The 14,094-nt window shown below is 36.4% G+C and overlaps 1 protein-coding gene across 2 annotated transcripts; it reads left to right on the top strand.

Annotated features, from left to right (window-relative positions):
* The first annotated feature begins 5,844 nt into the window (after window positions 1-5,844).
* Window positions 5,845-14,093, top strand: prg4a (proteoglycan 4a). Of its 2 annotated transcripts, none has more exons than XM_067453933.1 (13): window positions 5,845-5,879; window positions 6,902-7,034; window positions 7,115-7,231; window positions 8,437-8,550; window positions 8,800-8,853; window positions 9,487-9,552; window positions 9,972-10,073; window positions 11,154-11,399; window positions 12,453-12,539; window positions 12,619-12,758; window positions 12,846-13,002; window positions 13,098-13,205; window positions 13,624-14,067. In XM_067453933.1, exons 2-13 carry the CDS (start codon window positions 6,956-6,958, stop codon window positions 13,758-13,760), a joined length of 1,407 nt encoding a protein of 468 aa, XP_067310034.1. In that variant the 5' UTR covers window positions 5,845-5,879; window positions 6,902-6,955; the 3' UTR covers window positions 13,761-14,067. The 2 variants fall into 2 exon arrangements, with proteins under 2 accessions (XP_067310034.1, XP_067310033.1); XM_067453932.1 differs by lacking the exon at window positions 5,845-5,879 and having other exon boundaries at window positions 13,624-13,752; window positions 13,956-14,093.
* The last annotated feature ends 1 nt before the right edge of the window (window position 14,094 follows it).

Below are 14,094 nucleotides of genomic sequence, written 5' to 3'. Positions count from 1 at the left end.
CACCAGTAATGTTTTTTTTTAAGACACGTTTATAAAAGCAACTTAAATGTCCTAATTAAACTAAAGCCTAATCATGGTTTAGTCTAAACCCTGTATGTGAAACCAGGCCTAATATTTTCAATGTATGTATATCTAATTATAAAAATATTTATTTAGTGATAAAATGATTAACTAAAATATGATTTTAATGTGACAATGTTACCAAAAAAAAAACAAAAAAACAATTTAATTATAAAATGAGCCCCAGCACTGTAACTTTATATAAGCGAGGTGTCATGTTGTCCGGGTCTGTCTGATCTATCTAAATCAATTACTTTGTGACTGGTTGGGAAACTACTTTTTTCCCCCTAAAATTAAAAAGCACTTGTAAAATGTCTGGAGCAGGCAGAAAAGAAACACCATTAATGCATTTCTCAGCAGGCATGAATGAAATGTGCTTCTTTCATCTGTCTCTGTTGTGTGTCTAGACTGATGCTATTTATGGAACTGAAAATGCACTTTATGCGTCCATGTGTTTTGATAACAATACCATAACAATATTATATGGTTTCTTGAATAACCATAGACATACCACAAATATAACGAAACAGCAAAATATTCCGTCTCACCTGTCAAATGGCTGTCAAAATTTCTATCTGTTTCAGTGCCTTCAGTAACATGCCCATTCACATCAACTGTGCAAAGTAATGGCAGTGGATATCAAAAACTCTGATTACTGGATTTATTCCACACCAGGTCCTAAAGACTTTTTTTTTTTTTTCTTACAGATTCTACATATTCATTAGAATCTAAACTGTGAATCCAATTTCTTTCATAAACATCAGTTGATCAATATGCTCTACAAACCTTTGCACAATTATATAGTTCATGAGAAACCATGAAATTACATCAGTATTATATTTATTGCTCCTATATCTACACTAGATTAAAGTCAAGCCAAGCTCTTTAACTGTATTGTCATTATATATTAAAACTATAAACCCAACATATTTAATACATTAAGGGCTATTTTATAGAAGCTTACAATTGTGAGTTTATATATCACAATTGTGAGACAAAAAGTCGCAATTATCTTTTGAAATGTTTTATTCTGTGGATGAAAGAAGCTTCCATACTATTTTGTATAGTACAGTATATACATTTTTTTAGGGCCAGTAAGATATTTTTTATTTAAAGGGGGGGTGAAATGCTGTTTCATGCATACTGAGCTTTTTACACTGTTAAAGACTTGGATTCCCATCCTAAACATAGAAAAAGTTTCAAAAACTAATGTTGGTCGTTTGATGGAGTATTTCTGTGTCAAAAATACTTCTTCCGGCTTCTCACAAGTTTCGGAGAGTTTTTTTCGAGTATGGGTCCGCTTGACGTTAATAGAGCGGAAGGTCCTTGTATGGGCCGTACGGGCTCTTCTCCCGGATGGGTGTGCGCGCACGTGACTAGAGGCGAGAGAACAAATGCACGGTGGCCATAAACACTCACTCAGCTGCAGATCCAGTGGTCCGTGCAACACTTCTGTCCCACCGCGCTTCACCTTATTCCTATGGGTGACGTCAAGCAACTTCAACGCTTCAGCACAGCATTCCGGGAAGGCAGCGCTACATTTGAACCGATTTGAACGCAGAAATGACATCACGCTTCAGTCGTGTCGCAAAAGTGGATCTCCACGGACACTGCTGTCACAGGACTTCACCAAATCAACAGTTACCAAAGAAGTGTGTTTTTAATGGAGCGGTGATGATAAAGGTTCGTGGTCCTGCTTTAGAAGCAGGCGGTGAGTAAATATGCTTCAAATGTCTATGCTGTTGGCTATCGTCGCGTGAGTAAACATCAGTAAATGACACGATTGCGTAACGTTACAGTTAATTTATCAATGGAGCATGCGATCTATGGTGTGTGTTTAAATACATTTGTTTAGCTGACCACTATAGTTGTCAGTTTGTTTATTGTAAAACCACCCAAACATAAACCTAGCGTTCTCACAAAGCGCGCTTCGTCATTCAAATGCGCTAACGTTACTCCATTGTTGTTCTGTATAACGTTACACTAGTCTGACGTGCAAAACCGTTTTGCTTGCTACTGCTAAGGTTTAGTCGCATACAATAGTCCATAAACCGAATCATGTCCTCATAAACTGCGAGTAAACACGCACAAATGTTGACAGGCCACTAAATACAGTACATAACACAGAGACGGACGTCCGGCTGTTGCTGTTTCTCCTGTTTAATTTATTTCAGCCTCCGGATCTGATTCTGGATCATTATCTGTATTAGCTGAATCTGATTTAGGGTAGCGTTTTCTTCTCCACGCTTGAGGACATCACCGCTTTGTGTGCGCTCGTCATTCTTTAGCTCCGCCCACGCGATACGCCTCCAGCCGCTTGTCTTTTTTTCCGGAAAGACTCGGTACAGCCTATATTTCTTTTATAAATATAATAAAACTAAAGACTTTTCGGAGATATGAAGGATGCAATACTACTCTATAGGTACTCAAGATTGACATGAGATTGACTGAAACTGAGTGTTTCAAACCCCCCCCCCCCCCCTTTAACATTGTTTCAAAATGTTTCTTTTTCAAATAAATGTTATTCTTTTGAACGTTCTTTTCATCAAAGAATCCTGAAAGAAAATGTATCATGGTTTCCACAAAAATTTTAAGCAGCACAACTGTTTTCAACACTGATAATAATAAGACATGGTTCTCGATTATCAAATCAGAACATTAGAATGATTTCTGAAGGATCATTTGAGTAATGATGCTGAAAATTCAGCTTTGAAATCACAGGAATAAATTACATTATACCGTTTTTAAATAAAAAATATTAAAATAGAAACCATTTTTTTCAAATTGTAAAAATATTTCACACTATATATTTAGTTTTTCTGTATTTTTCTAATAAATAAATCTAATAATCTAATAAATGCATCATTTATGAGCATATACAACTTATTAAAAAATAACGTTTTATCCCAAACTTTTGAACTGAAGTTTATGTATGTTTTGAGTAATATATTCTAGAACTATATTTAATAATGTGCACTAATAATAGTGTAATGTACACTGTACAATATATAACACTTTGAAATCTAACCTAAACCTAATCTTAACCCATGGTAAGTTGTAAGTTGACTTAAATAAAGTGCAACCAATATTTCATAGGTTTTAAGTTTTAAAAGGTCTATAACAAGATATAGATCTTTGGCTTGATGTGATAACTGTGGTGAAAAGATGAATACTATAGTCAACTGAATAGTGCTAGAACAACAGTGATAAAGTGGCCCACACCATCCTTAAATTGTCTCTCTCTAAACAAGAAAAAAAAAAACATAGCAAGAACATGATCTGTCCCTAAGGTTTTGCTTTTTTCATTTTCTCGAACTTTGTTCAGACTATTAACAAGAATGTCTGAACAGCGTCTGACTGTATTGCCTTTGATAGTTGGGGACATGTGGACTAATGCGTCTGAATAGTGGGTGTCCCTGAGGCAATGTTGACTTTCTGAAGCACATGACCAAACCAGAGGATTGAAATAATCACTGCAGTGTGTTTGGAGGTGTGGTACACTGCTTTAACATCTGAAAGACATTACTTCAGAACAAAACCCACTTACCACAAAGAGGATGTTTTCTCTCTCTCTCTCTTAAGTTTCTTCACAGCACATGGTCATTTTATTGCGACAGGAGCTGAGAGAAAAGCCGAAACATTTATTACATAGCACAATATATTTTTTTAATGACTACATTGTTGGATTTGGTTGACTTTGGGTATTAAGAGGTCATTACGCCACCATCCTTCTCAGTTCGGCTTATAAAACAACCTTGGCAGTTATTTGAGACGCATGCATACCTTATCAACCACCCAAACAATCACCAAACACTCAAATGGCCTTGACCTCCTACATTAAACCAACTCTTGGACCAAATCGAGTGACTCGTGAGAGTGAAACAAGAGAAATCTGTTGGGCCTTTTGTTGATAGTTACATAGTTTAATTTGCACATGACCACATTAGAAAGGTCAAACACCACCTGTGAACACTGAATAAAGTCTGGGAAAAGTGCAGGACCTCCGCAATGACATGGTTTGGTTTCTCTGAATTTGATTAAAAAGCTTAATTTTGACCCTCAAGCTGACCGCATTAGGAACATTTACACAGTCAAATCCAGCATCAGAACCTATGGACACTGAAATTTTAATAGCCATAATAAAAAAATCTAATTAACCATTCATCCCATTTGTGGAACAATGAGATCCAAGGACATTTTAACAGACGTCAACTCTTCTGTCACCACTCTGTGTGTGTGTGTGTGTGTGTGTGTGTGTGTGTGTGTGTGTGTGTGTGTGTGTGTGTGTGTGTGTGTGTGTGTGTGTGTGTGTGTGTGTGTGTGTGTGTGTGTGTGTGTGTGTGTGTGTGTGTGTGTGTGTGTGTGTGTGTGTGTGTGTGTGTGTGTGTGCGTGTGTGTGTGTGCGTGTGTGTGTGTGTGTGTGCGTGTGGCCTGGTAATCCCTACGTTATGGGGACAAAATGTCCCCACAAAGATGGCAATATCTGAAATCCTTGTCCTTGTGGGGACATTTTTAGGTCCCCATGAGGAAAACATCTAATAAGTCATACAGAAGGAGTTTTTCTGAGAAAGTAAAAATGCAGAATGTTTCCTGTGATGGGTAGGTTTAGGGGCAGGGGCAGTGTAGGGGGATAGGATGTACAGTTTGTACAGTATGAAATCCATTACGCCTATGGAAAGTCCCCATAAAACATTGAAACACGACGTGTGTGTGTGTGTGTGTGTGTGTGTGTGTGTGTGTGTGTGTGTGTGTGTGTGTGTGTGTGTGTGTGTGTGTGTGTGTGTGTGTGTGTGTGTGTGTGTGTGTGTGTGTGTGTGTGTGTGTGTGTGTGTGTGTATATGTTTTTCTAGCCTGGTGGGGACTTAAATGAACAAAGACTCATAGGGACTCGTGTCACTGTGGGGACCTAAATTGAGGTCCCCATGGGTACAAAAGCTTATAAATCATAGAGAATGAGTTCTTTTGAAAATGCAGAAAGTTTTGTGTGATGGGTTTAGGGGTAGGGATAGTGTAGGGGGATAGAATGGTTTTTACAGCATAAAAACCATTTCGTCTATGGGGAGTCCCCAGGAAGATAGCGCATCAGACTGTGTGTGTGTGTGTGTGTACCTAGTATTCCCTCCATTAATTTCAAAGGAAATTTCGTACCTAATGGGGAATTTTTTTTAGTCTACCTGAGGAAAACAGCTTATAATCAGGCTAAGTTTACGGGGTGGCAGTGGCGGCAGTGGCTCAGTGGTTCATGTAGGTTGTCTACAAACTAGAAGGTTGGTGGTTCAATCCCCGGTTCCACCTGACCAAGTGTCGAAGTGTCCATGAGCAAGACACCTAACCCCACCTGCTTCCGACGAGCTGGATGGTGCCTTACATGGCTGACATCGCCGTCGGTGTATGAATGGGTGAATGTGAGGCAAAAATGTAAAGCGCTTTGGATAAAAGCGCTATATAAATGCAGTCCATTTACAAGTTAACTGTTTTAAAAATCAAAAAATGCAAAACAGGTTTTCTGTGATGGGTAGGTTTAGGGCTAGGGGTAAGGGGTAGGGTACAATACAAAAATCATTACATCTGTGTGTGTGGTGTGTGTGGTGTGTGTGTGTGTGTGTGTGTGTGTGTGTGTGTGTGTGTGTGGTGTGTGTGGTGTGTGTGTGTGTGTGTGTGTGTGTGTGTGTGTGTGTGTGTGGGAGGTTTGATCCTCTAGTCTGTACATCATCATGCTTTAATTGGGCTGCAGTGGTTAATTAAAGTTTCTGGTCAACAGGAGAAATCCAGCTGCCATACAATATAAAAGAGACAGAAGTGCCCAAGGACAGAACAAGGTGAGTTAGCTTCTTTTCGGTAAGTCTTTCTCTGCATACACTCAAAACTAAAATTAGATGCTGCTCACTTTATTTACCAGTTTATTTTGATTTAACACCATTGTATGGGGTTTCTCATTCAAACGTGATTTCTTCATGTTAAACTGACCTGAAATGCTTACTTTTTGGCTCAGTGTTTTCATTTTGAAAGAGCGTTTTCCAGTCGAGTAGCTCAATCAAAGACGACCTTAATCACTGCTTTTCAATGCAAAACTACAAACAAAGAATGTTTTGTGATCATTTTTTACATCTTTTGAAAGAATTATTTTATGCTCACCATGCCTGTATTTCCTTGATCAATAATACAGTAACAACAGTAATATTGTGAAATATTATTACAATTTAAAATAATAGTTTTATATGTACATTTATTCCTGTGATGCAAAGCTGAATTTTCAGCATTATTACTCAGTGTCACATAATCCTTCAGAAAATATAGTAATATGCTAATTTGATGATCAAGCAACATTTATTATTTGTATTATTGATGTTTTTGTTGCTTAACATTTTTGTTGAAGCAATGATACCATTCAAACATTTGTACTTAAAAAGCTTGTATTCATTAAGAACGCATTAAACTGACATTTATCATTTTACAAAGGATTTCTATTTAATAAATGCTTTAATAAATGTAATAAATACATGTAATACATGCTTGGCATTGAACTTTCTATTCATCAAAGAATCCTGAAAAAAGTATCACCATTTCAACAAAAATATTAGCGGTTTTCAACATTGATAATAATAAGAAATGTTTCTTGATCATCAAATTAGAATGATTTCTGATGGATCATGGAGTAATGATGCTAAAAATGCAGCTTTTCCATCCCATGAATACATTTGAAAATAAATTAAATTAGAAAACTGTTCTTTTGTAGGCTAATAATGTTTCACAATTACTTTATTTTTGATCAAATAAATGCAGCCTTGGTGAGCATTAGAGACTTCTTTCAAAAACATTTAAAAAACTGTCATTTTCCAAGCAGGTACCGTAGGTGTTTTTCTTCTCAGTGTGTGCTGCTCCGTCGAGGCTTACCATGACTGGATCCGCTCTGGTTTCGTCTCTCCTGGCTCTGGCCTGTGTTCTCCTGCCACTGTGCTCCTGTGCTGCTCAAGGTGAGTCGGATGCTTTCTGGATCGGTCCATCTTGGTTGTGGTGAGGTCTGGTCGACTGCAGCATGTGTTGTCGTGTGCAGGCAGCTGTGTGGGCAGATGTGGCGAGCTGTTCACCCGCGGACAGGTCTGTAACTGTGACTACAGCTGTTTTGTCCACGGCGAATGCTGCAAGGATTTTGATGACGTCTGCACCACCAGTAAGACCCTCGCCGCCTCACAATAAAGTTGCTAATCGTTTTATTTATATATATATATATATATATATATATATATATATATATATATATATATATATATATATATATATATATATATATATATATATATATAAGGTTAAAAAATCACTCATTTTTAAAAGTTGAATAATAGGAAAATAGTCACAATTATATAAAATTAGAAATGCATGCTGGAATAATTTTTGAACACCTTTAAAGGTGTTCAAATGTAGGCCATATACTATAGGGTACTTGTTTTTGCTTTTTTTTGCTTTTTCGTCTTATTACATTTTTATTTAGTAATTTTGACGGTTAGGTCTTTTCTACAATGATTTTTTTCATCTTTAAACATTTTAAACCAAATCTTTTTATTGTAATTAATTTAACCAATTTATTATATAAAGCCTGACATATGAAATAATTGTCTTTATTAGCCTAGTATTATTATTATCATTATTATTATTATTATTATTATTATTATTATTATTATTATTATTTAACCTTTAGAAAATTTTAATTTAATTTAAGAAAAATAATTAGGCTATGAAGAATTTTGATTATGTGTTTTGCATTTTTACGGCTAATATACTATGATTTATAGTGATAATATGTAGCTCATACTCAAGGAGAGAAAAAATATGCAAATGTTGTTATTCATATGACCAAAAAGTAAGATGAAATATCTTGTAATGCAAAATATAGGCCTACTGTATAACACATATAACTATCAGGTGTCACTATATATCCTAATAATATATCTTAATAAGATTATCTTTAAATGCTTAGTTTAATGTGCATTTTAATGCATTAAAAGCTCTGTAGTCTGACAGATGCATCTTTGTTTTTTTTGTTTTGGATAATCAAGTAATTGTGTGATTATTAAGTTATTTCAGGCCAGTAAATGCTCATCTTTAAATATTAATAACAAAATAAAAGTAATTCTTACTTAAACTTATTTTAATAAAAATCATGAAAGATTTCACAGCAAAAGACACTGCCTTTCCCTGTACGACTCAAAAGTCGCAAAACTTAAGGCATGTAGAAGATTCAAGATCGTGTAAAGTTTTTTAAAGGTTTTTCAGCAAAATTGTGATCATACTGATAATTTAGAGGCCTTAGAAATTCATGTAGCCTATCAAAAATACGATAGGTTTCGCAGGGTTAAAATTGTTTCGTGTGATTGGCAGGTGATTCCTGCAGGGGTCGCTGTGCTGAGCCGTTCCGCCGCGGGAGACAGTGCGAGTGCGATTCAGACTGTGTGCATCACAACACCTGCTGCCCGGACTACAGCAGGCAGTGTGGTAGGACACCAGCTTCTTTCCACACAAACACCACCATGAGTTTTACACTACTAGGACAGGATTTTTACAAAACCAGAGACCCCCAGTATAAAAACATTAACTTGACTTTCATGCTACCTAATATTAAATGCATTCAAATGGTTAGAAATGTCGTGCATATTTTGAAAATGTATATGGAGTAAACACCTGCTCTGACTTGATCAGAAACCTTTTTTTTTTAAAGTTTTGACTTTATTCTTGTTTTCTTAGATGCTTTCTCCCAGTTGCAAGCTGCAAGAAGCTCAAAACTAAACAAACCAACAGGTATTATATGAATGTCTGTTCTAATCCTCTTTTTTTGTATGACTGAGACCTTCCGATTGGAAAATTAACCATTATTTTACTAATTTAAAAAATGCATGGTCATTGTAGTTTAACCATGGTATTTTATAGTTAAACAGTACAGTGGTTATACAAATGGTAATCAATCTGCCAAAAAACTCTTACTATAACTTTTACTAGGAAACCATGGTTAATTTTCATAACAGCTTGAGGGACCCCTTTTAGTGCCGATTGGCTGTATATACTGTACATTCAGGTATAGGTCATTCCCTCAAGATGCAACATGTTAGACATAAAGACAAAATTGTCTTCAGTCCCTCCCAAGACCACAACTCCCAAAGATACCTGATCTCAGAGCCTCCAAGAAGCCTCAGACGGACTGCATCTCACAGATTTCAGAAAACTGAACAGCATACACAAACCAGTCCAATCTAATGAGAAATTCAGAACAAATAGATTATTGAGATGTGTTCTCAAAACAAGGCATATTAGTGAAGGACAGTGGTTTATATAACAGCAATACGATCCCATCTGACTGGAAGCCCTGTAGCTTTCATTTTGTATTAACTTCAGATTTACTAATGATAAAGTGTATCTTTATGTTGTGTTTTTTAGATTATACTGAGGAGTGTATAGCAGCATGTCTCGCAGCTCACCAAAACCCAGATCTCATGAGAGATGGTAAGTTCTGGATCAGATTATAAGCAGACTTGCATGTATTTCTGGTGTTCGGTGACTTTATTACATATATTTTAGATTTTGTTATGTTTTTGAAAGAAGTCTCTTTTGTTCACCAAGGCTGCATTTATTTATGTAATCAAAAAGTACAGTAAAAACAGTAATATTATGAAATATTATTTAAAATAATAGTTTGTATTTTAATACGTTTAAAATTTTAACTTATTCCTGTGATGGCAAAGATACATTTTCAGCAACCTTACTCAGGTCTTCAGTGTCACATTTTAATATGCTTATTTGCTGCTCAAGAAACATTCTTAAATAATAATAATAAAAAAGTTCAAAAGAAATGTATAACATTTGTAAAACTATAAAAGTCTTTACTTTACTTACATGTTATGTATATGCTTTGTTTTTGTCAGGGACTAGAGTAAATAACTTAATGGCTCCATCTGAAGCTCCATCTCATCCTTCGCCCCAGGACATCAGCCTCTATGCTCCTCTGACACCCTCTGACATAGCAGGTAACAGCTTAATGTGCTTGCTTAAAAAGAATGAATTTATTCAAATTACAAATAAATACACTTTTAATGACAAAGAGACCACTAATTCAAATCTGCAGACATTTACATCAGAACTGGTTCTAGGATTGCAGGATATTCATTTCTGAAACTTGGTGGGGCAGCACATTATCTTGCAATGGTTGGTAAGACTTTGAAGAAGAAAAAAATAATTTACACAAACGACCGAGTTCAAAAGTTAACATAAACTTGATCCTTATGTGTGTCGTTACCTGGATGATCAAAACCTTAATGGGCATCAATCAATATTTACACATTTTGTAATAGTTTTGTTCCTTGTAATAGCGATTCACTTGGATCTCAATATCACACAGTCACTGTTGGAAAGAGTTAGTGAAGGATTGTTCTGATCGTGGGCAGTTTAACTATCACAAACAGTGGTCATTCAGGTAACAGTATTACAAATCAAGGGTTCTTTTGTGTCAATAAGTACAATGTACTTATTGTGTACATATTGTACTGCAAAACACTTTTGCTGATATTGATGTGGGATACGGGTAAAGTTAGGGGCAGGTGTGGTGGTGTGTGTAAATTTAAGGGTAGGGTTAGGGGCAGGTGTGGTGGTGTGTAAATTTAAGGGTAGGGTTAGGGACAGGTGTGGTGGTGTGTAAATTTAAGAGTAGGGTTAGGCATAAGGGAAGCGTCAACTGTGTAATTATAAATGTAACTACAGAAATTAATTACAGATGTAATTGTCATTTTTAAGTCATTTTTAAAATGTAAGTACAATGTCAAAACATGTACACACACTAAGTGCATATCTATAAAGCCATGACAGTGTATAAGTGTAGTCTATAAATGGCTCGAGCACATTTTTGAGAGAGATGTAATTTGCTCACATGATACTGAACGTCCTGAGACGCTGTGAGACATGAAATGATCAGAAGCCATGTTGAGGCATGCTAGATAAATAATCCGCACAATGTCTCTAATTTTGTGTATGTAACCTTTTTCTTTTTTCAGAGTCCTTAGCCCTGATTTGATCATCAAAATATTGAATAAACCACATATCTGCCTTCACAGATGTTGGTTTCAACCCGGCCGGGTTTCCTCTGCCAGAATCCGGCCCTGGTCCTGCTCCTGCAGCTGGGCCACCACAGGCAGCGGGACCTTCCTCTGGGAATCCCCTAACCATCCCTTTGCAGATCTCCCTCTCTGTCAGCAAACAAGGTGATGGGCCGTCCAGCGGACCTGCCTCTGGTTCAGGTCAACCAAGCACTCTTGCAGACATTGCCCAGGCCATGACAACCAGCAGCCCTGCAGGAGCTGGTATGTAAAACTTATGAATTTGTTCATGTCCCTGAAAAAATTAACATTGATGCATGAAAAAATTGTATTCAATATAAAAACAAAAAAAAGATTTTTTTGAGAATGCTTGACCCCTGGAATGATAATGGTATTTTATCCTTTATTAGGACATAATTTATCTTACCTTACATATACTTCTGGTCAATCAGTGAATTAAAATAAATTAAATCGGAATATATTTGAACCTTAAAGGGTTAGTTCACCCAAAAAGGAAAATTCTTTCAATAATTACTAACCCTAATTTTATTCGACACCCATAAGACCTCCGTTCATCTGTGTCAGTTTGACACCTGATAGGCTGATTCATAATGTTTCGAAACTTTGTTTTGAAATCGACCATCACTATACAAGTCGTTATTTCGTTTTTTTGTGCACAAAAACTATTCTTGTCGCTTCATGAAATTATTGTAAAGCCACTGTAGTGAGATGGACTTTATAACGACGTCTTTAGTCTTTTATGGGTCTTGAGAGAGGAAATGACATTGGTGTCAATGGCATTCTTAAACCGATTATGCCCAATAAGCCGACAATGAACATGGTCATGTAAACGCAGTAATCCGTTTTCTTTTATCGGAGTAATGTCATAAACGGCGTAAGCATAAACCGGTCGGGACAGGTAGTTTTCTTCCTCTTACCTCGATTTCGCGCTGCATGTAACGTTATACGCATTAACCTGCATCCAGACAGACGCGAGCAAGCGTTTTGCATGAAATAAGGACATATATCATAAACGCACACTTGTTTAAGACCCAGAAAATTGTATGTAAACGGGGAAAACTGGTTATTTCAATAAGCTGATTTTTTGGAGTCATCAGCTTACTGGTGTGCATGTAAACGCACCCATTGAAGGCCTTCTGAACCAACGGATTTCAACAAAAATATCTTCATTTGTGTTCCGAAGATGAATGAAGGTCTTACGGGTGAACGACAGGGACAGTAATTAATGACCGAATTGTCATTTTTGAGTTAACTAACCCTTTAATCTGTTTTTTTTGTTTGTTTGTTTTTTTTAAGATGCAAACGCTGACCCTGACCTCTGCAGTGGCCTTGCCATCGATGCAATGGCAACTCTCTTCAATGGCACCATCATAGTTTTCAGAGGTAAATACTGTATTCTGTTGCATATTTTCCAGGGTTTTTTTTCTAAATACACTAATAATTAAAGTACTTTCCATCTCAGGTCACTTCTTTTGGCTGCTGAACCCAAAGACCAAAAAGGCCGGCCCTGCTCGTAAAATCACGGAAGAACTGGGCATCCCGTCTCCCATCGACACGGCTTTCACACGCTGCAACTGCCAGGGCAAGACCTACATCATTAAGGTACCGAAGAAATTGCGAAACATTCACTAACCGTGGTTGCTGAAAAGCACGATGATACAACTGAAATGTACATTTTCATTCACTAAGGGTGACAACTACTGGAGTTTTGAGAATGGTGTTAAGGAGCCTGGATATCCCAGATCAGTGTCCCAGGACTTTGGTGGGCTCACCGGGGAGATCACTGCTGCTCTGCCAATCCCAGCAACCAGAAAGAGACCTGAGTCTGTGTACTTCTTTAAGAAAGGTGCCCTCAGTCTCCTGTGTTTGAGAAGTGTCATTAGAAATAACTAAAAAGAGAATATAAATCTTAATTTGTATTTTCAAATCACTATTTGAAAGGAGGCACTATTCAGAAATTCTCTTATCCCCCTGGAAGTGGACCAACTTGCGGTGGAAAGAAACCCAGAAATTCAGTCTATGCCAAGATCCGCCGTGCAACACAAGCAGGTACTAAATTAACTAAAAGTGCTAAATGTATGTACTTGAAGATAATTGTATTAATCAGTGCATTGAAAATAACAGTAACAGAACAATGTTATTTTAGTATTACTTATGCTTCTATAATACTTGTTTGAACATACAAATTACAAAGGGTATTACAAAAAAAAAAAAAAAAAACTTTATAGTATATTTATACATTTTTTTTGGTAAAAATATTTTAAAAAATGAAGTACTTCAGCTTAAACTTGATTTACTTCAGTTAGTTAGTATCAGACATTACGAATTTTATTGACATTTTACAAATTTTCATTTCAGATTTCAATTAATATTTTTTTTAAATACCACTAGTGTTTAGTTAATGATGACAACACTGCAAACGAATAAATACAACCTCTAAAGTAATTTAATACATCTCACTTGACAGAGATCCAGTTGTCAGGGGAGATCAACATCAAACTCAAAATGAAGGGCTTCCCGACCCCTGTGACATCAGCCATGTCCATGCCCAACCCAAAGAAGCCTGATGGTTTTGATTACTTTGTTTTCTCTTGGCGTAAGTAACAATAATTTGTAACAATACTTTAAGACAAAAAGTATTACTTGTGTGTTTAGAAGTTGACATTTTGTGAGAAGATTACAATTTAAAAAATGCTACTGATAAAATTTTAGACTTTACTGCACTTTAGTCACATCTCAGTTTCTTTAAATCAGTATATATATGTTATTATGTAATAACACAATCTCTATAATTTACAGCTAAAGTCTTCAATGTCAAGATAAGCAGTGAGCTGCCTGCTTTGGCAGCCCCTGTCAGCCACTCCTCACAGCAGAATGACATCGGCAAGTGGCTCAACTGTGCCTGAAAGACCAGCCCTAAACAAACACCATCACCAGC

The sequence above is a fragment of the Pseudorasbora parva genome, chromosome 9 (assembly GCF_024679245.1).
Source record: "Pseudorasbora parva isolate DD20220531a chromosome 9, ASM2467924v1, whole genome shotgun sequence".
Lineage (NCBI taxonomy): Eukaryota > Metazoa > Chordata > Actinopteri > Cypriniformes > Gobionidae > Pseudorasbora > Pseudorasbora parva.
The sequence above is the reverse complement of the archived record's forward strand: the minus strand, read 5'-3'. Positions and strand labels throughout refer to the sequence as shown.

Bases quoted from the DNA above. Each gene is read 5' to 3' on its own strand.
- prg4a (XM_067453932.1), top strand. From the start codon at position 6,956: ATGACTGGATCCGCTCTGGTTTCGTCTCTCCTGGCTCTGGCCTGTGTT. The intron at 11,400-12,452 runs GTATGTAAAACT...GTTTTTTTTAAG, and splicing joins CAGCAGCCCTGCAGGAGCTG to ATGCAAACGCTGACCCTGAC. The intron at 13,206-13,623 runs GTACTAAATTAA...CTCACTTGACAG, and splicing joins CCGCCGTGCAACACAAGCAG to AGATCCAGTTGTCAGGGGAG.